This window comes from Eleginops maclovinus, chromosome 13 (genome assembly GCF_036324505.1).
Source record: "Eleginops maclovinus isolate JMC-PN-2008 ecotype Puerto Natales chromosome 13, JC_Emac_rtc_rv5, whole genome shotgun sequence".
Taxonomy (NCBI): domain Eukaryota; kingdom Metazoa; phylum Chordata; class Actinopteri; order Perciformes; family Eleginopidae; genus Eleginops; species Eleginops maclovinus.
Window position 1 is genome coordinate 2,114,976 of NC_086361.1, and position 26,666 is coordinate 2,141,641.

At 41.3% G+C, this 26,666-nt stretch overlaps 2 protein-coding genes across 2 annotated transcripts; one reads left to right on the plus strand and one right to left on the minus strand.

The window, feature by feature from the left end:
- Positions 1–266: 266 nt before the first annotated feature.
- On the minus strand, positions 267–9,425 carry ssr2 (signal sequence receptor, beta). Its single transcript, XM_063898831.1, has 6 exons — positions 9,356–9,425; positions 8,487–8,647; positions 7,308–7,406; positions 6,344–6,452; positions 4,942–5,019; positions 267–770 (listed from the first exon to the last, which is right to left on the minus strand). Exons 2-6 carry the CDS (start codon positions 8,645–8,647, stop codon positions 660–662), a joined length of 558 nt encoding a protein of 185 aa, XP_063754901.1. The 5' UTR covers positions 9,356–9,425; the 3' UTR covers positions 267–659.
- A 12,038-nt stretch (positions 9,426–21,463) lies between these two features.
- LOC134875209 (scavenger receptor cysteine-rich type 1 protein M130-like) lies at positions 21,464–25,757 on the plus strand. The gene is made up of 7 exons (XM_063899677.1): positions 21,464–21,496; positions 21,841–21,985; positions 22,585–22,701; positions 23,508–23,816; positions 23,908–24,204; positions 25,430–25,500; positions 25,740–25,757. Exons 1-7 carry the CDS (start codon positions 21,464–21,466, stop codon positions 25,755–25,757), a joined length of 990 nt encoding a protein of 329 aa, XP_063755747.1.
- Positions 25,758–26,666: the final 909 nt, after the last annotated feature.

Here is a 26,666-nt window from a genome sequence, read left to right on the forward strand (position 1 = left end):
TTGAAATACAGTCAGAACTATTGTTTTTGTGTTATTCAACAGATGTATTTGTATATTTTCGGTTTACAAAAGGCAGATGCTTTACTAAGTAAAGTAGAGTGGGGTTCAATGTGTTTCAGCCTCATGTCCTGACTGCATGCTGTGTTCCAAATCCCAGGATAACCTGACTGTTCTTCCTGAATCATGGGTCCATGGAATACAAGTGGAAACTAAAACTGAGCAGTAAGAATGTAAAACCTCCAAAATAAATCAGACACAGCCTTAGATAAAAAAAAAACAGCCTGTTTTTATTACATTTATCTTGAAGTTAAATAACTGCTGATAACTTCAAATCTGATTCAGTTACACAATTAAAAAAATTACAAAATGGTGTTACTTGTAATTGTTCTGTCACATGAACCAGTTTGCAGATCTGAAGGAACAGCAATCAGGTGGCCAGAGAGCACTCTGCACTCGGTCATGGTTTGGAAACCGCCACCTGTTCACCATGTTCAACTTCCTGTTCAAAGTTCTCTTATTGGCGCAGCTTGCTTTATCAAATCACAATTACGTTTCTTGGTCACTGCACTTTTCAACCCCCAATATGGGTTAAGCTATTCAGAGATCCTGTGCCCAATAACGCCTTTGACTCCCACCCACCCTCCCGGTCATGGCTCTTCTCAGTTCTTCTTGGCCTTTGGTGAGTCGTACTTCCTCTTGCTAGAGTACCAAAGCAGCAGGGGGATGCCGATGGAAGGCAGAGTCATCACGCCGAACGCAGCCCAGTCCAGCTGGAGAGAGGAGACACAAGAGGGAGGAGTCAAACCACAGCATCCATCTTCATAGTTTCAGTTTCTCACATTCCATAACCACGAACCATTTGCCCAATGGATATCTTCCTTCCATCACCTATTGATCTCCGAGCTGTCAATCATATTTTAAGTGTGTTTTGATTTTTTTTAAATGAATTTTTACTCTGTAAAGTTTCTTTATGTCAATTCAGTTTAAAAAGATGACATTTACGTAGAAAATAAAAAAATATGTATGATTCTGAGTTGTTATCCTAAAATATGTGTGAAGATGAACTCAGACGATTACTAACATCAGGTATGATTTATGTAAAATGGCAAGGGGGGGTTGGAAGGGGTGGTGATGCGTGACGTGGGTAAGGGACTCCCTATCCTTTAGGGGTAGGAAACACCAGGGTCCCCACGATATGATACTATCTCGATACTTAAGCCACTATACGATAGTATTGTCATTCTACGATATGTTAAGTATTGCGATACGATATACTGCTATACGCCGCATTTCTCCGCTGACTCCATCTTTGTTTTGACTAACTTCCTACCAATCCCACTGACACTACCCATGGACCTGACCGCACAAGAAAAAGCTCAGCACCGTGTAGTGGACTGAAAAATTAACTGTTACCAAAAACTACCTACTATCCTTTTTATTTATTTTCCTTTTTGTATTATCCTTATTTTGTTTCAGAATAAAAATAAATATATATAAAAAATATATACAGTGGGGCAAAAAAGTATTTAGTCAGCCACCAATTGTGCAAGTTCTCCCATTTAAAAAGATGAGAGAGGCCTGTAATTGTTATCATAGGTACACCTCAACTATGAGAGACAAAATGAGAAAAAAAATCCAGGAAATCACATTGTCTGATTTTTAAAGAATTTATTTTCAAATGATTGTGGAAAATAAGTATTTGGTCAATAACAAAAGTTCATCTCAATACTTTGTTATATACCCTTTGTTGGCAATGACAGAGGTCAAACGTTTTCTGTAAGTCTTCACAAGGTTTTCACACACTGTTGCTGGTATTTTGGCCCATTCCTCCATGCAGATCTCCTCTAAAGCAGTGATGTTTTGGGGCTGTCGCTGGGCAACACAGACTTTCAACTCCCTCCAAAGATTTTCTATGGGGTTGAGATCTGGAGACTGGCTAGGCCACTCCAGGACCTTGAAATGCTTCTTACGAAGCCACTCCTTCGTTGCCCTGGCGGTGTGTTTGGGATCATGGTCATGCTGAAAGACCCAGCCACGCTTCATCTTCAGTGCCCTTGCTGATGGAAGGAGGTTTTCACTCAAAATCTCACGATACATGACCCCATTCATTCTTTCCTTTACACGGATCAGTCGTCCTGGTCCCTTTGCAGAAAAACAGCCCCAAAGCATGATGTTTCCACCCCCATGCTTCACAGTAGGTATGGTGTTCTTTGGATGCAATTCTGCATTCTTTCTCCTCCAAACACGACGAGTTGAGTTTTTACCAAAAAGTTCTATTTTGGTTTCATCTGACCATATGACATTCTCCCAATCCTCTTCTGGATCATCCAAATGCCCTCTAGCAAACTTCAGACGGGCCTGGACATGTACTGGCTTAAGCAGGGGGACACGTCTGGAACTGCAGGATTTAAGTCCCTGGCGGCGTAGTGTGTTACTGATGGTAGCCTCTGTTACTTTGGTCCCAGCTCTCTGCAGGTCATTCACTAGGTCCCCCCGTGTGGTTCTGGGATTTTTGCTCACCGTTCTTGTGATCATTTTGACCCCACGGGGTGAGATCTTGCGTGGAGCCCCAGATCGAGGGAGATTAGCAGTGGTCTTGTATGTCTTCCATTTTCTAATAATTGCTCCCACAGTTGATTTCTTCACACCAAGCTGCTTACCTATTGCAGATTCAGTTTTCCCAGCCTGGTGCAGGTCTACAATTTTGTCTCTGGTCTCCTTTGACAGCTCTTTGGTCTTGGCCATAGTGGAGTTTGGAGTATGACTGTTTGAGGTTGTGGACAGGTGTCTTTTATACTGATAACGAGTTCAAAAAGGTGCCATTAATACAGGTAACGAGTGGAGGACAGAGGAACCTCTTAAAGAAGAAGTTACAGGTCTGTGAGAGCCAGAAATCTTGCTTGTTTGTAGGTGACCAAATACTTATTTTACCGAGGAATTTATAATTAATTCATTAAAAATCCTACAATGTGATTTCCTGGATTGTTTTTTCTCATTCTGTCTCTCATAGTTGAGGTATACCTATGATAAAAATTACAGGCCTCTCTCATCTTTTTAAATGGGAGAACTTGCACAATTGGTGGCTGACTAAATACTTTTTTGCCCCACTGTATATATATATATATATATATACACACACACACACACACACACCCCCCCCCCAGAAAAATTAAGAGACCACTCCACATTTTTCTTAAATCTTTATCTCTACATGAATGGCAGCCATTCCAGTGTCTGTTGAATTCCAACAGAGAAATGTTGTCAGTAGTTTATAGAATACAATAATAAAATGTTAATTTTACCCAAACACATACCTACAAATAGAGAAACTGACAATCTCAATTTTTTCCAGAGCTTTACATATGTCCCTCTGTAAGGGCGACTAGAAAACAATTAAAAGTAGGTCACAAAAAGGCTATAGTTAGTGGTGCTGTTAAATAATGTTTTTCTGTTGATATCCTCGAGGGTTACGCTAGCCTTAAAACGCCTCTCAGTATTAGTGATGTAGCCAGAATTGATATTTTGGAATCAAGTTGACGCCAAAATGTGATGGTTCTCAGTTTTCTACCTCAGGGATCAACCCCAGTGCCATCCTGGAGAATAAAGAAGATTTTTGGACACTATTGGCTCATTTACACTGTGCCCTCTGTTATCCTCTGATGTTGCTACATTACCAACAAGGAGGAGGGAGCTAGTTCAAGACAGTGGTTAGCAGCTGGTGATTGGAGGATCAAAGAGTTGCATAATGATGCATTCTCTATTGAGAAAAATGTTGCATTGAGCAAATCCAAATTCAAGAAGCTTGTCAGGATGTGTCCAATGTAGTTATTGTCGGAAATTGGTATCAAGAATTGAGGAATTTCACTAGTATTGATATCCACTTCTATAAAATTATAAGACAATAAGATTAAAACAGCACTGTTTTATGAGACTGCATTAGTGTAAACTAAGCTGAAGCTCAAAAACAGGCAGGTGAGTGTTTATTTTGAATATATTTGATCACAGAGCATGGTATTAAAACACATGTTTATTTTGCTACTGTTGTTAGAGCCATTTTACTTTGGAGCATTATGGTTTCAATATTTGGCTTATTGATATTAGGCTTTAGATTCAACTCTTAACTATTTGTTTTTGCGAGTCGCACTAAGGTTTAATAGATGTTAATTTAGATTATTTTTAAGTTAATTAAAGTCTATTTTTTTGCCATTTAATGTGCGCTGTCAGGGGGATGTGACGTGCATGTCTATATGCCTTTATATGGCAGGACGATCGGACACAGCTCAGAGTGTTATTGAACCGGAAGCTGTATTTCTGTGAGAGTTTATGTTCCTCTATGTGTGCCGCCTGGATCTATGAATAAGTCTGATGTGATTAAACGCTTCCAACGATCTCTATAAAGAAAGGCGCGTCATAACCAACAACCCCCGACAGTCAGAAAGTGGCTTTTGAATTTTAAGAAGTCGACTAAAACGCCACGCTACTTTTAATAATAAAGGTTCTCTTGATTTTGCAACATGCTCTCGTGACAAGAGCCAACCTTGTTTGCTCCCTAGGTTAGACCATCAAAACAGCCTTCAAACAAAGTAATAACTTAATACATCCCTTCATTATTTGCACGGACAGAAAAACAATTTACTTTTGGTGACAGGAGCAGCTCAGATTTATTTTTATTTCAGATCATTGAATCTGTCATAAGTCAGGTCAGGTTAGAATAATTATCCCTGACATACGAAGTGTACAGGAAGCTGTTAAAGACTGTTCCATATCATGCAGGCATCCATAACTACAGCCATATTTCAATATTACATTGAACAGATTGGTTTTAGTTCTGCTGTGTCGTGAAACAGGAAACTATGGAACAGGAAGCACTGCAGAGGTTTGGTTGGAATGACTACAGGTCAGAGCACTCTGGGAGGAGGAAGCAGAAAGAGGAACACTCACATAGTGGGGGGAGAAGCGTCGGTCAAACTCCCTCTGAGCCAGGATGCCTCCCTGTCCGGGGGCACTGGTATAGCCAACCTGCAGGGGAACACACACACACGTGAGCTTTATTCACCACAAAACACACAGTCAGGCACGTGCACAGATAGACCTCAAAGGGGTATTGAGTATCTGCCTTTTTACGACCATTGCACACTACGATTTATCACTGGTTGTGGATATCGTGTACACCATTTTACTTTGTTCAATGCTGCTAAATGTCCATCGCTGTATGCACGCGGACTTACCCATTGGTTGGGTTTCGTATATAAATCGCTTCTTTGGCTGGTCCCTTTTTATCTTTGCATATATGTGTAAAAAATATAATGTTTATGGCCTATGCTCCAATGACTTCATACAGATGTTAGTTCCAAAAGTAAGAACTGAATTATGGAAAAAAGCTTTTCAATTTGCAGCCCCTTCTGCTTGGAATAATGTACAGAAGGAGCTGAACTGGTCAGATTTTATAACTATGGGGGAGTCCAAGTGCATTTAAAAGGAAAACAAACAAAATACTCTTGGTGGTTGTGGTTGCTGTTTTATCCCTTAAATGAAGTTGTCTTAACATTATGCCAGTTATTATGCTTTGAACAGTATCTTTTATTTCCATACCGACTGCTTTTACCATTTCTTCAGTTTTTTGTATTGTTTGTTGCAACACTGTTGGTGTTGCTGCTTTTCTTGGCCAGGTCTCTCTTGGAAAAGAGATTTTAATCTCAATGAGACATACCTCGTTAAATAGAGGATATAGATATCTACATAGATAGATAGATAGACATACATAGTTTTAGTTTCTCACTCTCCATAAACATGAACATTTTGCCCAGCAGCTACTTCACACGACTGTAATTTAAATACTATCATATGTAAACAAACATATATATTTCTGCTGCCGTGGGATATCAGTCTTTTTTAGAAGAGTCTTAATTATATAGAACATTTTATATTGAGTATTTTGTGTGGTCCATGTCCTTTCTACTCTAGATATGTCTATAGACTTGCTGCTGTTTATTGTTTTTCTTTTTACATTTATACTTTTTTTCCACCTGCCTGGACACGTTGCTGCTGTAACAAAATCATTTTGGGATGAATTAAGTATCTATCTATCGTCACTTCATTTCTCTGCATGTAGCATTAGTGTGAGTGAGTGAGTGAGTGTGCGTGTGTGTGTGTGGCAGTGTTTCAACCAACATCACACTTAAGTTTGTTTTAAATACACACCCCTGAAACCCTCATAAAAGTAGTTACTCCAGGAATAGATTTATGTAAAGGTAACAGGCATGGTCAGCGAGCCCCGGCCCCTCTAACATCCTCTGCCCACCGTAGCTGCTTTAATGCCCTCAGATAGTAAAACAGCTGTTACCAGCACTTGTCCTCCCTCCTGGGCCAGGTAGCTGACGGAGGCCGAGGTGAAGTTGAAGTACCCGGCCTTCAGGGGGCGCAGCACCACAGTGTGGGAGACATTGCTCGCTCTGGAAGGTCAACAGTTAAATCTAACAACTTGAAAAAGTGGCCATTTATACACCACACACACATCCCTGGATACTCAGTGCTGACTTTTTCACTTACTTCATTTGTTTGTTTGTTTTTTAAATGCCAATAACAGTTGATAATATATTCTTATTTATGTTGTATTGGGTCTGTATTATACCGTCTTATTCACACCTGATCTGTAGTGTATTATTTTCTATACTGCACTGAAAAATCTGAAATTTTGACTATAATTAAATGTATTATGTCAACAGATTTCACACAGGTCATTTCAATAATATCAAGCTTAAACTAAAATATTAGGTTCAACTTAATATTATTGCTTTCAACTAACCTAAAACAGTTATGTGAAATCTGTAGACATTATACATTTAATTAAAGTCAACGTTTCAGTTTGTAATGTTTATACTGCCTTATACTGTTCAGTGTAAATACTGCCAGATGTGTATATTTACATTAAAATATATAATAACTTGTTTACACTTCTATTAGTACGTGAACTCTGTGTACTGACAATAAATCTAATCTAATATTTGAAAACAATTCAGTTAACCACACAACCTGAATGTCTCTTTACTGACAGGACAGGTTGTGTGATTGATCATGTGCTAAACAAGTGTGTGTTTTTATTCAGATGTGTGCTGCTACCTTGTCTGACATCTGGCTCATTTCCATGCCATGCTGCCTTTTGTGACAGTACATTTTTGTGATGCTAAAAATGGCAGTCAGAGGATTCAGTGTCAGTCAGTTAGAACCTACTGCCATGACTGACTTCATCCTACAGCACCAACAACTGCAGGGTGAGAGCACGGTCAATAATTTCGATTTAAGGATACGGTGCAATCCTGTCCCATTTCACATTGAGCATTCCTGAAACGATTCCGAAGTCTTCAGGGGGAAAAGAATCATCTGACAGCTCCACCTCCAGAGCAGCACTGTGGAGACAGACAGAAAGGACATTGCATTACAACAACTGCATTTCCCTTCGATTTACTCTGCCACCGTTGCATCAATATCCTCTGCTGTTGTGCTTCACACTGTGTAGGATTCGTACGGGAAGTGGAAGTGACACTTTCTTGATTTATGGGGAGCTTTGTCCCGGAACTATTTCATAACAAACAGTTCATCAATAACTGCAGCATGCAACAGTAATGGGTTACAGTCTGTACCGTTGACTCTTGTATTTGGACTTTTTCATTTATAGCACGCTTAATGTTACTGCTCTGTCATTATGCAAGGTGTGGGATCACGTTGGTTATTTATCGAGACCTTTTCATTGCCACACTGTGACTTTTAACAGCAGCTTCTGAGCATGTGCTTATCACGCAACCAATCCGCATGGTTTTCTTCAGCTCACCTTGCTTCTGTTAATGTTGCAGCCCCACAATATGTGAGATTATTGAATGAAAAAGACACCTTTTAACCTGCTTTATTTGCTACATGTTGAATAGAGTTGTGCAGTGATGGTGTTCATTTGTAGCAGCAGAAATAATTAGCTAATTATAAGCTAAAAATAAACAAAATGACGGTTGTAAGCCATCATCGCTAAGCTAAAGGCGGCTAATGTTTGGCGGGACAACGTTTAATTTTGCCATTTATTAGCAACTGCCGTTTTTAAGACACATAGAAGCTTCAGAAGTAGAGTATACACCGATTAGTTTTCATGTCGTAGAACAAACCCCTCAGCTTGTGTTGACCACTGACCTTATTTCTGACCTTATTTCTAACCAAAATCACATTGAAAAACTGTTGCATTTTAGATGAGAGAACCAGTAAAATGCGCACCCATTTCAAAGTTTTACGACTAATTTCTGCACCACTCTATTGTGTCTTATGTCTATGTGTCTTGGCATGGTGTCTAGACATAGGCCATCTGGTAAAGGTACATTTTCGACATTAAATTAAACAATTACATAAATCATTAGCGTACCGTTTGTCCACAGCTCCCAAGGCTTAAGGATGTCCTGCATAAAGGGTTCCATGAGAGGTGTATATATATATATAGTAGAGCTCACCTGGATCCAACATTGTAGATGTTGTACTGCAGAGTGAGGTCTCGGCCCTCCACAGCATAGCGGTTGAGCAGAGATTTAGAGGCCAGCAGACGGGCCCCCTCTTCTCCGGAGCCCAGGGCCAGTACAGCCAGGACCACAAGCAAGTGAAGCATCTTCATCATCTGCGAATACAAGACCATCAATAAGAATCTGGCAAATAAGGCAGGGATACAAGGCTGGGGTACACATATCAATTGATCAAACTTAATTAAAATCCTGGTGTCACAAATTAAACATTTGTCTCAAGCAGCATGAACTGAGACGCTGTCAGGAACAAGGACAAACTCTCACAGAAACCCCATAATTGACGGGGGGATTTTTTTTACTGAAGAAACCTAGGGATATGTAAATAAAAAAAAGACAATAAAATTACAACATGCCATAAACTATGAAAAGTTGCTAAAGAAGGCTAAAATGGAACTTTAAACAACATAAAAAGAAATATGTCCAAAGCATGAACCACTGAAATATGGCTTTCATTTAAATATGTCCCTGGCAAACAGCTAGCTTCGAATAGAGCAGCTATGTTTGTTGTATTCTAAAAGAATCACAAAACCCGTATTGAGAAATAGAAGTCGTTAATATTTGAAGTGAGAGTAATAGATTCTGAAGTCAGTGCTGAAGGATGAGCCTTCCTCACGCTTACGTGTACAATACGAGACACAACGCTATATGTCTTTAGCTCCAGTTACACCGAACAACAAAGCCCAGTGACTACGTTTACACTACACAAAGTGAGCCAGTAATGTTGGTGTATCTCATTACAAAATATCAACTTATAAATTAGTGCGGTTTGGAGTGGTAACAGAAATAGAAGAACAGACTCTTACCGTGATCTGCTGCTGTGCGAGTGACGGATATTGAAGGGGTTGCAGACGCGCATGCTCAGAAGCTCAAAGCTGCTGTTTGCATGACGTGTACTGACAGGGAATTTACGCTGGGCGGGAGGCGGCACCGCGCCCTGCTGCCTGGGGGCGGTATTGCAAGACACGGCAGCTTACGTAGCAATTCACCAAGTCAAAGCCATCTAGATTTCAGCACTATGAACCAGGAAATGTTGAGTAACCTGAAGTGTTACGTTAGAAATGTACTGTAAAGTAGGGGTCCCCAGCACAATGTGGCCATTTTCTGCTTAAAACTTCCTTTGTTGATCCTGTAAATGCCAGCAATGGATTCAGCATCCTCAATTCCCCCCAAAGCACTAAAAAAAAATAGTTTGGATACATTTTTGAACCATTGTCCACAGAGGCCATACTGCCAACTTATGCTAATTGTGTAAATTGCCCAATTCAAGTTAGCATCCGGCAGTTTCTATGTGCTGGGGACCCCGATTGTTAACTTCTTTCATTAAACTTTGGGGTACTCAAAATGTCTGGGTCCACAATAGGACTCTATGAGCTGTCAACTAGACTACATAGCTTTGCAAAGATGAAAGACTTTAAGAGCATTAAGTAATAGTGCAGCGGAATCACATTTTAAAATGGCATTTAAAAACAGTCATTAAAAAACAAAGAGAATGAAATAAACATGAAAAAAAGCTAATATAGAATAACACCCTTATAAAACATATGAATAAAAGTTACAGTGCAGTATGAAATATGAATAGTCCAATTAAAAGCAGTGGCAAAAAGTAAAGTCTTCAGCCTGGATTTGAAAGTAGTGAGGGTTGCAGATGACCTGCAGGTTCCTGGTAGTTTGTTCCAGATATTTAGAGCATAATAACTGCATGCTGCCTCTGGGGACAGAAAGCAGATCTGTCCCAGAAGACCTGAGAGTTCTGGGTGATTCATAATGGAGCAGCAAATCAGAAATGTATTGTTTTCTCTGACTGAATGAGAAATGATGGTTTTCAGTGTAGAACACACTTGTCACCAGTGGTGTAATGTATTGAAGTACATTAACTCAAGTACTGCACTATGATTTTGGGGCACTGTTACTTTACTTGAGTATTTCCATGTTATGCTACTTTATACTTCTATTTCACTACATTTTAGAGGCCAACATTGTACTGTTTACCCTACTACATTTATTTAACAACATAAATTACTAGTTACTTGACATATTCAGATTACATCACAACATATACATAAACTAATACATCATGAAGTATAATTATAGGTTAAGCTATTGAGCAGCAGTATATAAAGTAATTAAAATGAGCTTCTCCTTTACCAGCTGTGATAAACTCATTAATGCATCAATAACCAAAATCCAGTCATTTAATATATATGATTCTGACAGATATTACGCACAATAAGTAGGCTCCTTTACTTCTGGCACTTTAAGTATGGGGAATAGCAGGGGAAATTGTTGAAGTTACTCACACACCAGAAAACTGGGACTTTTAATGCTACTGCATTCATATCCTCAATCAGCAGGTTTTAAAACTCATTACTAAGGTATTTCTAGATTTCCTTTACAAAGAAGAAGATAAGGGGGTGCAGGGTTTTTAAACTCTGTAATTGATCATTTCAACAAAGTGTGTGTCACACAGACTGATTAAATCAATGCAAATGTAACAGACCAATCAAACCAGCATTCTTTACAAGACAAGAGCCATTCAAAACACCAGGAGAGGTATGGGTACTTCACAGTCACACATGTACTTTTGAAAGAAGTAATCCATTTAAAGCAAACTAAATACCCAAAAACATTGTTTTCAGTTAATGCTCAACCAGGGGTTGTCATTAAGAAATTGAAAGTCAAATATATACCCCTACAAAATCAGACTAATTTAATGAATAACCAGTCGTATGCCTCTTTGATTTGCCAATCAGATTGAGTCATTTCACTATCAGAAAGAAAAGCTAAAAAAGACAACGACAGCAAAGACATTAATGTGGGGGACATTTCGAGGGAATGACAGAGGGACAGAAAGTAAAGATAAAGCAAATAGTAAGAAAGGAACTTACAAAATAGTCCAAAAAAAAAACATGATGAAAGCTGTCATAGATATACATCTTTGATAGAAGAAAACAGTTCAGTGTGCAGAGCAGGAGAAACATGTAATAGTGTAAGCTAAAGCTCAGGGGGGAAAGGGACTAGGGAGCCAAGAAAAGGAAGCTGGGCAGGGACGGTACACATGACTGCCTGGTGAAGGGCAGAGGTCTTATCATTTGACTACAAATGAAAAGTAGCACCTTGGCTAACTCAAGTGCATTTAAAGAAATTGGGGCTAAACATACGTGTCTCCACTGATATGAAGCTCATTGATTGCAAAGTGTATAGCTTCTCTGTTAACTGTCTCATCAGACTTTCAGCCAATGCTGTGCTCTCTGGAATTTGGACAATTCCCATGTACTCCTCCTCCAGTGCATGGTGTAGAATTGTTAAAAGAGGAATTACTTTTGATCCAGACACTCTCTTCTCCACTGACAACTCAACTGTGGTATCATTGAATGGGGACAGCACTTTCAGGATGTGATTTGTGTTGTACTGATGTACAGTGGCCCTGAAGTGCAAGTCCAAACAACATTTGACAAAACACAACAACATTTCACAAAACACTACAAAATGTCATAAAACACAATGACATTTAAAAAAATACTACAACAGTTCACAAAACACTTTAACATTTTAAAGATTACGAAAAGGGTATTCCTTTGTGGAGAACACTTCTTGTATGTGATTGGACAGAGCTATTCGGAGAAACATTGCTGTGATTGGTTGTTTGGCGTCTTTCCTGTATGGTACTACTCAGCTGTGTCTGCACTCATTTTGAATTGAGTTTGAAAAAATAGAAGAAAAGATAGATAGATAGATAGATAGATAGATAGATAGATAGATAGACAGACAGACAGACAGACAGACAGACAGACAGACAGACAGACAGACAGACAGACAGACAGACAGACAGACAGACAGACAGACAGACAGACAGACAGACAGACAGACAGACAGACAGACAGACAGACAGACAGACAGACAGACAGACAGATAGATAGATAGATAGATAGATAGATAGATAGATAGATAGATAGACAGACAGACAGACAGACAGACAGACAGACAGATAGATAGATAGATAGATAGACTACTTTATTGATTGCAGCAACATATACAGTGGGGCAAAAAAGTATTTAGTCAGCCACCAATTGTGCAAGTTCTCCCATTTAAAAAGATGAGAGATGCCTGTAATTTTTATCATAGGTATACTTCAACTATGAGAGACAGAATGAGGAAAAAAATCCAGGAAATCACATTGTAGGATTTTTAAAGAATTTATTTCAAATGATTGTGGAAAATAAGTATTTGGTCAATAACAAAAGTTCATCTCAATACTTTTTTATATACCCTTTGTTGGCAATGACAGAGGTCAAACGTTTTCTGTAAGTCTTCACAAGGTTTCCACACACTGTTGCTGGTATTTTGGCCCATTCCTCCATGCAGATCTCCTCTAAAGCAGTGATGTTTTGGGGCTGTCGCTGGGCAACACGGACTTTCAACTCCCTCCAAAGATTTTGTATGGGGTTGAGATCTGGAGACTGGCTAGGCCACTCCAGGACCTTGACATGCTTCTTACGAAGCCACTCCTTTGTTGCCCTGGCGGTGTGTTTGGGATCATTGTCATGCTGAAAGACCCAGCCACGCTTCATCTACAGTGCCCTTGCTGATGGAAGGAGGTTTTCACTCAAAATCTCACGATACATGGCCCCATTCATTCTTTCCTTTACACGGATCAGTCGTCCTGGTCCCTTTGCAGAAAAACAGCCCCAAAGCATGATGTTTCCACCCCCATGCTTCACAGTAGGTATGGTGTTCTTTGGATGCAACTCTGCATTCTTTCTCCTCCAAACACGACGAGTTGAGTTTTTACCAAAAAGTTCTATTTTGGTTTCATCTGACCATATGACATTCTCCCAATCCTCTTCTGGATCATCCAAATGCCCTCTAGCAAACTTCAGACGGGCCTGGACATGTACTGGCTTAAGCAGGGGGACACGTCTGGAACTGCAGGATTTAAGTCCCTGGCGGCGTAGTGTGTTACTGATGGTAGCCTCTGCTACTTTGGTCCCAGCTCTCTGCAGGTCATTCATTAGGTCCAACCGTGTGGTTCTGGCATTTTTGCTCACCGTTCTTGTGATCATTTTGACCCCACGGGGTGAGATCTTGCGTGGATCCCCAGCTCGAGGGAGATTAGCAGTGGTCTTGTATGTCTTCCATTTTCTAATAATTGCTCCCACAGTTGATTTCTTCACACCAAGCTGCTTACCTATTGTAGATTCAGTTTTCCCAGCCTGGTGCAGGTCTACAATTTTGTCTCTGGTCTCCTTTGACAGCTCTTTGGTCTTGGCCATAGTGGAGTTTGGAGTATGACTGTTTGAGGTTGTGGACAGGTGTCTTTTATACTGATAGCCGACGGCTATAAACACTTACTTTCATAAGGTAAGCACACCAACCGGCACATACGCATTTAACACTGATGTTACAGGCGCTTAACTTGTATCGTAACAAACTACGTTAATTACTATTTGGCCGCGAACTTAAACGTGCTACTCTCCAACTACACATGCGCAGCGTTGCTAGGCAACGTCACGTAAATAAAGGGAGTCTTTTCGTACACATATTCCGATTGGATGGAATGTTGATTGACATTGGCTTTGCCGAGTCAGAAACCCAACTTCCCGCCCGGTTTCGAAAATGAACGTAAGTGAATGGGTGACGTCTCTAGGTCAGTTATCCCACTTCACGTTAACCCGTGTGATGCCATCGTTCATTAAATTGGAAACTAAGCTGGAGGAAAATGAAGAGGAGCTATCCATCTGGTTGTGAGAAGAAGAAGAAAATAAAAGATGATGAAGAAAAAAGAAAGACAGACAGTGGTAAGTGGAGCAGATAATGATCTAAGCATAACATCAACAGGAAATGACTCCTGTTATTGAACTACTGACTAGTGTTAGTTATTGTTGAACTAACAGGGAGACAGACTAGCTGCTAGTGTTAAGCTAGCTACTATGAATGCTATGATAGCAATGAATAATGAAAGCTATGCCCAAGGAGAACAATTACAAATCTCTTTCATATCTCTCCTCAGGATCTTTACTTAAATTTATGACCACAAAAAAAACAGATAAAGTGCCCCTACCAAATGCTGACGATGAAAACCGTAAGTCCAGTGTTCCACTTTAATTGTTAACTGTTGACTGTAACTGTTTAATTGTTAATTGTAAAGATTATTTATGACAATATAGAACTACACAATTTAGTTTTTTGTCACATCAGTTCCAGCAACATCTACCTCCAGTGGGATAGTGGACACTCCACCTGGTGGTTGTCATGAGCAGGAAGAGACACCAGAGGCACACCGAGCGCCCATCCCAAGATATGATGCTGATGACTGTGAGTTCAATACATTTTACTTAAATTGATAACATGTGACATGCTCTGAAAAGATTCTTTAAGATAATATATACCCTGTTGTTTTTTGTCATATCAGTTCCAGCAACATCTACCTCCCTTGGGATAGTGGACACTCCGCCTGGTGGTTGTCATGAGCAGGAAGAGACACCAGAGGCACATCGAGTGCCCATCCCAGGTTATGATACAGATGACTGTGAGTTTAATAAATCAATACATTTTACTTTAGTTGATAACATATACCATGCCCTGTAAAGATTCTTTATGACAATGTATACCTTGGTTTTTTTTGTCATTCAGTTCCGGCAACGTCCACCTCCAGCAGGACTGCAACTCCTACCCCTCATCATGACACGTCACCTGCTTCTACAACAGCTTTGACCACATCAGAAGACCCTGCAGAATGGTCAAGTGTTCTAAGCCATACTGAAGTGTGTGCATTAGTCACAAATAGGCCTAAGCAGATCAAAGATGTGGTTTTCCCACAGAATTCTGAGAAAAATCCACGTAGATTCACAAAGGAAAACTACGAAATGGTAAGGAGAAATGGGGAAAAGATACAGCGAACATGGCTTCTTTATTCAGTTAGCACAGACTCTGTCTTCTGTTTTGCATGCAAAGGTTTTGGTAAACAGGACAATGCACTTACAAAAGGAGGTTTCAGAAATTGGAGGAATCTGGCTTGACATCTAAAGGAACATGAATATTCCAAAACACACATTACCTGTATGACAACTTGGCATGAACTCCTGATGAGGCTCAAAACTAAAACAGCCATTGATCAGATCAACAACGATTTGATGCATCTTGAGATGCAGCACTGGAGAGGTGTCATACGCAGAGTGATTGCCATAATATGCCACCTAGCTGAAAGGAACCTATATGACCCACATAATGGTAATTTCTTGTCACAGGTGGGATTAATGGCACAATTTGATCCAATCATGAATGAACATTTGAGGAGGATCCAAAACAAGGAAACAAAGGTGCACTACCTCAGCAGTCAAATCCAAAATGAAATCATAGCACTAATTGGAGACAAAGTAATTCATGAGATAGTCAAAAAGGTGAAAAAAGCAAAGTACTTTTCTGTCATAATGGACTGTACTCCTGACATTAGCCACACCGAGCAGCTTTCTGTTGTCTTGAGAGTGGTAAACTGCGAGCCATCAGTTGGCGCATCTATCTCTGAACATTTCGTAGGATTTGTTGATGTTCAAGACACCACTGGCAAAGGTCTGTGTGACACATTCCTGGAGAAGCTGGACCAGTTCAGTTTGAGCATTGCAGATTGCCATGGACAATCCTACGATAATGGGAGCAACATGATGGGACATAAACAAGGGTTCAAGCAAGAATATTGCAAATGAATGAGAAGGCACTGTGTGTCCCATGCAGTAGTCACACTCTTAATCTGGTTGTAGCAGATGCTGCAAAATCTTCAGTAGTCTCCATCTCCTTTTTTGGTGTTCTCCAGAGACTGTATAATCTTTTTAGCTCCTCTGTGCAACGCTGGGCAGTTTTACAGGAACATGTCAAACAGTTAACAATAAAATCTTTGTCAGTGACCAGATGGGAGGCCAGGATTGACAGTGTGAAAGTGGTGCGTTACCACCTGCCGGAGATCATACAAGCTTTGTCTGCTCTCCAAAAACTTTCAGTGCAGAAGAAGGACTCAGAGACATTGTCCACAGCAACCAGCATTAAGGATGAACTCCTGACATGGAGTTTTGTAATGTGCAGTGTAATCTGGTACAACATATTGTATCAGATCAACCACGTCAGCAAGATTCTCCAGAGTCCCACTGTTTCTCTTGAAACACTTAAAAGAGAAACAAGCACAGTGAGAGTGTATCTGGAGAATTTCAGGGGAAATGGACTTGCTGCCTCTCAGACTGATGCTAGAGAGATAGCAGAAAACCTAGAGATTGATATGAAGTTTCCTGAAAAAAGAAAGCGGAAAACAACCAGGCAGTTCCTGTATGAGGGCAGAGAAGAAACGCAGTCCACTCCAGATGAGCACTTTAACAGAGAGTTTTTTCTGCCCCTAGTGGACACAGCCCTCACTCGTTTGGAGGAAAGATTTTCAAAAATGGAGGATGTTTATGCCCTTTATGGTTTTATCTTCTCCAAAGAAAATATGTCAAAAATATTCAGGGTGGCAAACTTGAAGACAGCTGCAAGAAACTGGAAAACACACTACATGACATTGATTCTGAGGATTTGGTTCTGGAGATCAGGGCTGCTGTCTATGCCTTTCCTGATCATGTATCTGCCTCCCCAAGAGAGATGCTTGATTACATTTACAAGGAACAGCTTCTGGATCTTTATGGAAATCTCAGCATTGCCTTCCGTCTGCTATTAACTCTTCCAGTCACTGTTGCCTCTGGAGAGAGAAGTTTCTCAGCTTTAAAACGAATCAAAATCTATCTCAGGTCAACCATGTCACAAGAGAAACTTTCAGGACTGGCTCTTATTTCAATAGAGCACCGTGTGCGAAGGTCTGTGGATCTGGAGGACATAGTGTCAGCATTTGCACAAGCCAAGGCCCGTAAGCAGCATTTGTAAAAGACACCGGTCGGAAGGGCCCCCTGGGAATTTTTGCTTGGGTCCCCAACAGACTCTAGAATCGCCACTGCGTATTGTACAGATTTAGATCCAGTTTCAAGACAAAGATACAAGCAATGAATTAACAAATATGTTGGCCGTGACCCGTATCTCATGAAGATGAGTGAGTTTTCCACAAAAATCTAAAGGTTTGCCGACAATCGAGGCTGTTGATATCACAAACTATCTGGTGCTTCAGACATCCTACTACACCAAACAGCAGATGAAAGCCTATAAAGGTCTGGAGGCATATCACTTTTTTGTCAGCGGGTGGGTCCACAGCCTCGGTACAAAACGGCTCCACGATGATTATCGTTTGGTCTTCACCAGGGTGAGTGTTTGTTGGAACATATCCGCCGTGACGTCTGTCAGTTCGTGCATGGCAACAGGACATTTATGGAGACAGGGACAGTGTTGGATGAAGGGAGGAGGGGACGACCGAGAACATCTGAGGAAAACGTCCATCGTGTAAGACAATCCTTTGATCGTTCTCTCTCATCCTTCCGTACTACTGCAATTGTACGCGTACGTGTGTGAAAACCTAATTTGAGGTTTGCATAGATTTTCTGACAATCACATTTGTAATATTTAATAATAATGCTGGTTACACATCTTAGTACAGTACTTTACCGTGATCATTTAATGTCCCATTCCCACTGATGCCCTCTGATTGTGGGTTGTCAGCTGGCTGCTTCGGTTCGGAGCTCTCGGCTGTCTGCTTCATATCCGGGCTCTCAGCTGTCAGTTGGAGATCCAACATAGCCTCTGCACATTCCGACTGTCTTTGTTGGTCTTCCTTGAGCTTCATCCTCTGCTCTCGTTGAAGAGATGCCTCTGATTTGGGCTTAGTTTTTTGGTAACCGAGGTTGACCGTCGGAGCCCAGTCTACCGACTCAACGTCACTCAAAGCGCTAGGGCAGGCTAAAAAGTCCCAATGAAGTCCATATTAGACTACCGGCAACTTAATGATCATTACTAGGCAAATGAGCATTTTACAACAACCTAATGCTATATAAACACAGCCACAAAAACCAAGTTAGCTAGCTAACATACCTCTGACGAAGTGGTCGCTGCAGACACGGGCATTATCAGACTCTGCTCCTCCCGACCACAGACGTAGGTTTAAAAGCAACTTTTTACGGCGTAGTTCTGAGAGCTTTTTACATTTCTCACCTTTGTGAACGACAATCTTTGGTAAACCCCTTTTCCTTTTCTCGGTTAGAACAATTGGAGCAGCTGTAAACTACACAAAACATGAGCATTTTTTCGGACGGCAGATCCTCAGAAGCTACTTCACCTCCTGCCCTCCATCTGAATTTCGCGCTCTCACGATGCAGCAATGTGACGTCACGTGAAACCAACCTATTCGCCAGATCCCGGTCCAGCTGATCGGCCAAGTTACCACACATAGCTGACACTCGTCTAGCCATCGTAGATGCCCTCAGTTGGACGTTGGAGAGAGTGGAGGTTAGATCGGTTCCATTTTTCTCGTCTTTAAGTAAAGTGTTAGCAATTCTAATCATTGCTTCTTTGACAACTTCTCCATCTGAAAATGCCTTCTTCTTCTTGATCAGAAAAATGTGTAGCTCTAAACGAGGCTTGGGTTGCTTTTGTGACTTTTTCGCCGGCCTCGTGAAAAAAGACTGTTGCTTACCCAAAGCCTGCTCGCGGGCTTTTTCTGCCCGTAGTGCTCTACCAGGTGGGTAATTAGCATGGTAGCTTTTGTGGCACGTAGTGAAGTGTCTCTCCACATTGTGCCGCTTGGCCGTCCCCAAAGTCGCCCAGCAAATGAGACACACGCAGGTGTCTTTCACAGTCGTAAAAAAGAACCCCTCCTCCCATTCGTTGTGAAAGTGATACGTTTTCTTTCTTTTTTCTGCCATGTTTTTGGGGTAAGAAACTGCATTCAGCGCCCATCTTCGCTGCGCCCGGTAGCTTACTCTCCACTTGTCACGTGCACAATACTGACCTTAGAACTAGAGTAGGTCAGAGTTCACCTAAACTTATCTAAACTTCATGTGTAATGAGCATATTTTTAAGATATTGTCATTTTTAAATCTATATGAATGCAAGTGTGATTCAAAAAGAATAGCAACAGAATAAAATGTTGTTTTAGACGCAGCTCACTAGTGAGTTGCCTGCAGGTGACTCATGTGGTCCTTGGGGGCGACCTGGTGCCCGCGGGCACCGTGTTGGTGACCCCTGGTCTATAGCTATGGGCGTGCCAACTTGCATATTGGTCTCCAGATTTAGTGACGTCAAAAGCCCCCGGAAGAAAAAAAAACGGAAAAAGAAAAATCGAGGAGTTCAAGGGGCAGCATAGACACGTCTTTTCTGCTTTAGAGTTTTACTCGCTACAGGGTGTACTTTGAGGGTTTGGGGCTTTGCATACCGTTTACATGCAGAAAAAGCTACATAACACACGAAAGGGCGGGTTATAACCGAAAAAGCATAATTGGGGAACTATAGTCTTATGGCCTGTGAATTGAAACTGTCTCTGAGTCTGGTGGTTTTAGTCCTGATGCTGCGGTGATGGGGGTCTTTAATAATCCTGTGGGCTTTCTACTTGAGTCGCTGGGTGTAGAAGTCCTCCATGGATGGCATCTTTGTCCTGGTGATGTGCTGGGCAGTTTTCACCACCCTCTGTAGAGTCTTACGGCTGAGGGCGGTGCAAGTGCTGTAACAGGCCGTGATGCAGCCGGTCAGGATGCTCTCTATGGTGCACCTGTAGAAGGTGCAGAGTATAATGGAGTTCATGTTGAATCTCTGTAGCCTACAGAGGAAGAAGAGCCGCTGTTGAGCTGTTTTGGTGATGGTGTTTGTGTGATGAGTCCATGTCAGCTTCTCAGCGATTTGGACACCGAGGAACTTAAAGCTGCTGACTCTCTTCAAAGTAGTCCCATTGATGGTGATGGGTGTGTGTCCCTCACTCTACTTCTTCCTGTACAAGGAATCAGGTGAATCAGCTCCTTGGTTTTGCTGACGTTGAGATGGAGGTTGTTATGCTCGCACCAAGATGTCAGGGTTTCTACATCCTCTCTGTACGCCTTCTCGTCCGTATCGATGACGCCAGCAAACTTGATGATGGTGTTGGAGCTGTGTGTCAGGCAGTCATGTATGAACAGGGAGTAGAAGAGAGCGCTGAGCACGCAGCCTTGAAGGGCTCCGGTGTTGAGGATCAGGGTGGAGGATGTGATGTTCTTTTGCACCCGAACTGCCTGGGGTCTGCCCGTCAGGAAGTTCAATAACAAATCATAGAGGGCGCTGTTGAGCCCGAGATCCCTGAGCTTGATGACGAGCTTGGAGGGCACAATGGTGTTGAAAGCTGAACTGTAGTCGATGAACATCATTCTCACATAAGTGTTCCTCCTTAATATTTAATGAGATAATATACAGTGGAGGAAATAAGTATTTGATCCCCTGCCAATTTAGTTAGTTTACCCACTTCCAAAGAACTGAACAGTCTATACTTTTAATGATAGGTTTATTTTAACAGCGAGAGACAGAATATAAAAACAAAATCCAGAAATGTAAATTTAAAAAAAGATATAAATTAATTAGCGTTTAATTAGGGGAAATAAGTATTTGATCCCCTTGCAAAACAGGCCTTAGTTCTTGGTGGAGAAAGCCCACAGAGATCAGATGCTTCTTGTAGTTGGTCACCAGGTTTTCTCACATCTCAGGAGGGATTTCGGTCCTCTCCTCTCTGCAGATCCTCTCAAAATCCTTTAGGTTGGGAGGCAGATGCTTGGCAACTGGAAGCTTCAGCTCCCTCCACAGATGTTCTATGGGATGGAGGTCCGGAGACTGGCTATGCCCCTCCATCACCTTAATAGGCTTTGTCTGTAGCCTCTCCAGTTGCCATGGCTGTATGTTTTTTTGTCATTTTTATGATGGAAGACCTATCCAGACCCCCCCCCCCCCCCCCCGTACCTGTCTTCTATTCCTTGATGTCCTTAGACATTAGTTCCACCATGATCATAGACCTGTCTCTGGTCTTGTCCTCGGTGGAGAGGTTGTAATCTAATGTATTGACTGTGGACAGTGTCTTTTATCCAGGTAAAGAGTTGACATCAGGAGTACTTTCTTAAAGAGAGAGGACTTATTTAACCACTCCGTGAGAGACAGAATCCTTGTTGGTTGCAAGGGGATCAAATACTTTCCCCCAAATTAAACGCAAATCATCTTATACCTTTTTTTTATCTATATTTCTGGGTTTTCTTTTTGATATTCTGTCTCTCACTGTTAAAATAAACCTACCATTAATATTATAGACTGTTCAGTTCTTTTTACAAAATCGGCAGGGGATCAAATACTTATTTCCTTCACTGTATGTGTTCCTCTGGTCCAGGTGGGAAAGAGCAGTGTAGAGGGTGTCTGCGATGGCGTAATCTGTGGACAAACTGCAGGGGGTCCAGAGAAGTCAGGGAGGGTGGTGGTGATGAATGTTTTGATTAACCGCTCAAAGCACTTCATCATGATTAAAGCGAGTGCCAGTGGGTGTGTGAACACCTGCCAGCTGAACTGCACACACTGTGAGAACACGGCCGGGGATGCCATCAGGTCAAGGAGCCTTGTGTGGAATAACGCTTTTGAAGGATCTGCACACATCTGCCCTGTGTAAAACAAACGGGCAGGGCTCCTGGAAATGCTGTACCTCCACAGGCTTGCTGCTCTCAAAACTTGCATAAAAAGCGCTCAGCTCCTCTGGGAGAGACGCACACACAGAGAGTCCCCCGGCACCACCTGCTGCCGCTGTAGCAACGTTAAGTTGCTGCTACGGCACTCAAAGGATCGCCAACAGCACGATTGGCTGCAGCTCTTTCATCACTCATATGTTGCAATAAATCCTAAAACCTAGGCTACTACTAATTTAAGCCAATTTATGATGTTCTTTTAAAAGAGAAATGGGAGGATATGTTTGTGATGTTTGAGCACTGACAAGGCTTACTTTTTTCAGTAAAAATTACAATAACTTGATAAATAGGCTGTTAAACTAGATGCTCAAAAATTGTCTTCCTGAATGAAAATGATGGTCATTAAAAATAAAAAAATATTGTCTGCAACAAGTAATCACTCTCTTGTTTCTGTTCAGAGTCTGTCAGGTTGGTGGGAAGAAACAGTCTCTGTGCAGGAACACTGGAGCTGAAACATCAGGGAGACTGGAGACCACTCTGGGGCTATTACTCTCTCTGGACCCTGAAGGCAGCAGACGTTGTCTGCAGACAGCTGGACTGTGGCTCTGCTGTTTCTGTAGGACAGAGAGAGGAGTCCTCACGCAGATCTGTGTGGTGGATCAGTCCTGACTGTGTTCAGTCTGGATCTGCTCTGAGGGAGTGTTCTACATCATTTTCCTCTTCTAACATCCTGAATCTCACCTGCTCAGGTAAGCCCATCTGTGACATCATCTATGACATCATCTCTGACAGTACTGTACCCAGGTTGACACACATGCAGCAGCTAGAATGGCAACAGACTGTCTCCAGCAGTCATGATGGAGTCTGAGGAGCTGCTTCCTCAGTTCATCAGGTGCTGAATGCACCAAGATATACAGGATATCTGTTACAGAGGGGTCAGGATTATATTATATATATATATCTTTATAACCATTTATGTTGTAGGAAATTAAAAGTTGCTCTGACTATGGACTTGTTTAGCTGAGCTCATCCGGAGCTCGTCAGTATCTCCACATCAAAGAGACTTCCTTTACATTAGGAAGCTCTGTAAAAGGAGAGAGTCCAGCCTCTGTCACTTTAACATTTCATCAATTATTCATGAATACATTTTTAGTTTGTGTTTCAGGTCTTGGAGGTGAAATAAAAAACAATGAGCACTTTTGTAATCTCTGTGTGGAACATTAGAGCACCTTAGTAGAGGGACAATACTGACAAATCTGCAGATTAGGACGAGTTATTGTGTGCAGAGTCCAGTGGGACTCACTGAAATATTGTGTCATGACCTCTTTTCTATTTAGTGTCTGTGTCTTTCCTCTCTCTGGTTTCTCTCCTGTCCTCTCTCCAGACTCTGTCAAGCTGCTGGATGGGACTAGTCTGTGCTCAGGCAGACTGGAGGTGAAGTCTAACCGGTCGTGGTCCTCAGTGTGTGAGGCTGACTTTGACCAGCAGGATGCAGCGGTGGTGTGCAGGGAGCTTGGCTGTGGGGCTCCTTCAGTCCTCCAGGGGGCGCTCTATGGAGAAGTGGAGGCTCCAATGTGGACCAAAGAGTTCCAGTGTGGAGGCCATGAGTCTGCTCTCCTGGACTGTAGAAGCTCAGGCTCAGAGAGAAACATCTGCTCACCTGGCAGAGCTGTTAGCCTCACCTGCTCAGGTAGAAGAGCAGCTGCAGCTCTGATTGGTTCATTTCTGTTCTCATCAAACTCATTTTATCTTTCACTGATGACTCTCTTGTTTCTGTTCAGAGCCTGATGATGTTAAGTTGGTGGGAGGAGACAGTCTCTGTGCAGGAACACTGGAGCTGAAACATCAGGGAGACTGGAGACCACTCTGGGGCTATTACTCTCTCTGGACCCTGAAGGCAGCAGACGTTGTCTGCAGACAGCTGGACTGTGGCTCTGCTGTTTCTGTAGGACAGAGAGAGGAGTCCTCACGCAGATCTGTGTGGTGGATCAGTCCTGACTGTGTTCAGTCTGGATCTGCTCTGAGGGAGTGTGCTACATCATTTTCCTCTTCTAACATCCTGAATCTCACCTGCTCAGGTAAGCCCATCTATGACATCATCTATGACATCATCTCTGACAGTACTGTACCCAGGTTGACACACATGCAGCAGCTAGAATGGCAACATACTGCCTCCAGCAGTCATGATGGAGTCTGAGGAGCTGCTTCCTCAGTCCATCAGATTCTGATTGCACCAAGATCAGTATATCTGTTACAGAGGGGTCAGGATTATATTTTATTATCTGTATAACCATTTATGTTGTAGGAAATTAAAAGTTGCTCTGACTATGGTCTTGTTTCCAAAAATATATTTTCCCTTGTTTTATTCAACACCTGGTACCAGGGCCTGTTCACCTTTTATACTTAGAACCAGTGGTCCAATAGTTCCCAGTGAAAACTGTATAGTATTTGTGTTTGAAAGGCCCATCCCTAATCTGTGTATAGGAAACAAACATATCTGCTTCTCCAGGAGTCTCCTGGGCCAACCAGCCTGAAAGAAGTCCTTCTCAGCTGCTCAGCTTTCTGAGCCCCTGGTTTCTCCAGCAGGTTCTTTGGTTGCCACCATAACAGCACCAAGGACCTCCTGGACACAGCTTTGATCAGCTGAGCTCATCCGGGGCTCGTCAGTATCTCCACATCAAAGAGACTTCCTTTACATTAGGAAGCTCGGTAAAAGGAGAGAGTCCAGCCTCTGTCCTATACTACATATTTCTAAATATGAATATGCATAAAATCATTAAATCTCCTCTTGGGGCAGCAACTGTTGTAAGAAACGAAATTGATAGCTAGTTAATGTATAAACTAGTCTCATTAAGTGTACCACACTGTGAATAAAGAAATGTGATTAGCTAGTATACTTTGATTTCTGAATTCTTGTATCGTAGAGGTTAGCAGTTATAACTTTTATGTAAGATTAAACAAACCAGCACATGTTTTTCTTATTACTATGATAATAAATGAATAAACATTATTTAAACTAAAGGATCATAAGGGTTATGTACACAACGCGAGAGTGTGTGTGGATGCACACAAAAGAAAACCTTCACCAGGAAAAAGGAGAAACAACAGGATGAACACAAAGTACATTTTGTCATTACAGAGCATGCGGAATAGTAGAAACACAATGAATTTTTTAATTTGTATGCAGGGTAATAGATGAACAAGATGAGTGTTCATGTTGAATTGATTTAAGATTTGAAGTCTGTCCAGTTTGTACTGGGACTGTTGGACTCTTGGTGTGATAACTGTCCATGTGTTGATCAGATCCAGCACCTTTTACCATCCGAGCCGTCGTCCTGCTGCTGGCTCTGCTGCTGCTGGCTCTGCTGCTGCTGGTGACCGTCTTTCTTTACTTCGAACGAATTAATATTTCATGGCCACAAATTAGTATTTCGTGGGAACGAATTAATATTTCGTGGCCACAACTTATTTATTTTTTTCCCATGTCATATCTGGGGCTCCGTAGGGAGCAGAGCAGCACCTGTAGAATATTTGTCTTCACTCCGAACATGGAACGACCACTCCAAAAGTGTGTTTGTGTCCTCATGCTTTCTGACTCCCTGTCAAATCTCAGCCCATTGGTTCCCACTGAAGATGTAGATCTTCAAAAAAAAACCTCACAAAGTCCAAGCAGTCGGTGCAATAAGAAACCAAAGACACACCGACCCAGGAGCAATGTTGGCCAAATAATGGTATATATTCGTTTAAAAAAGTAGTCAAATATCCTCTGAATTCATTCCAGTACCCAAGGTGCAAATCATATTTGGTGACATTTGAGCAAATAAATCCTGAGATAACAGGAGAAACGTCATATTTTAAACCAACAGAGTACAGTTTCTATAATCTGAGGTTTATCACATCCACTCACCTTGTTAGGGAGATATAAACTTCATGACTTCACTTTAGCGCCTCCCTATGGTTCACACGGTTCATTTTTTTGTGAGAACGAATTGAAGCCTTATTTGGGATTAAGGCCGTTTCTTTTTGATATTTTTAGAATAGTGTTGTGAAAATATTTAACTTTTTTTTATTGTGCTTGATTTCTATAAATAAAGATATAGCTTAGGTCATAAGAATTGCAGCTCATTTTGTTCTTCAGTAATTGTTGGTGTTTTCTAAGGGTTTAGATTTTTCTTTTAAGAATTGTGCTTATTTTTATTATTTTTCACTTTTTTATTGTCAAATAATGACGTTTTTTAAAATTATTTGTGCTTGGTTTTGTTTTTAAAGAATGTTACTTATGTTTTTAAAATCAAGAAATGTGCTTATTGTTGGTTTAGTTTCCCTTAATAAGTTATTATTTGGATTAATTGTGTACCACAAATGTTATTGAGAATTCTGTCTAGGTTCGTACTCAAACTATTATGGTACAAAATAGTTTCACAAAGCAAATAAATAAATGAAAATATGAACACTATGTAGCAAGAGCCTTCAGAGCTCGTAAAATGATAAAGACTGTAATGTATCGCTATCATAGCATGTCCAACAAAATGATTAAAAC

Coding starts and splice junctions, on each gene's coding strand:
- ssr2 (XM_063898831.1), bottom strand. CDS start 8,647: ATGATGAAGATGCTTCACTTGCTTGTGGTCCTGGCTGTACTGGCCCTG. Junction 5,020..6,343: donor AGGAGGGAGGACAAGTGCTG/GTAACAGCTGTT, acceptor GTTCCCCTGCAG/GTTGGCTATACCAGTGCCCC. Junction 771..4,941: donor GACGCTTCTCCCCCCACTAT/GTGAGTGTTCCT, acceptor TCCTCTCTCCAG/CTGGACTGGGCTGCGTTCGG.
- LOC134875209 (XM_063899677.1), top strand. CDS start 21,464: ATGATCATAGACCTGTCTCTGGTCTTGTCCTCG. Junction 23,817..23,907: donor TGTTAGCCTCACCTGCTCAG/GTAGAAGAGCAG, acceptor GTTTCTGTTCAG/AGCCTGATGATGTTAAGTTG. Junction 24,205..25,429: donor CCTGAATCTCACCTGCTCAG/GTAAGCCCATCT, acceptor TGTGTTGATCAG/ATCCAGCACCTTTTACCATC.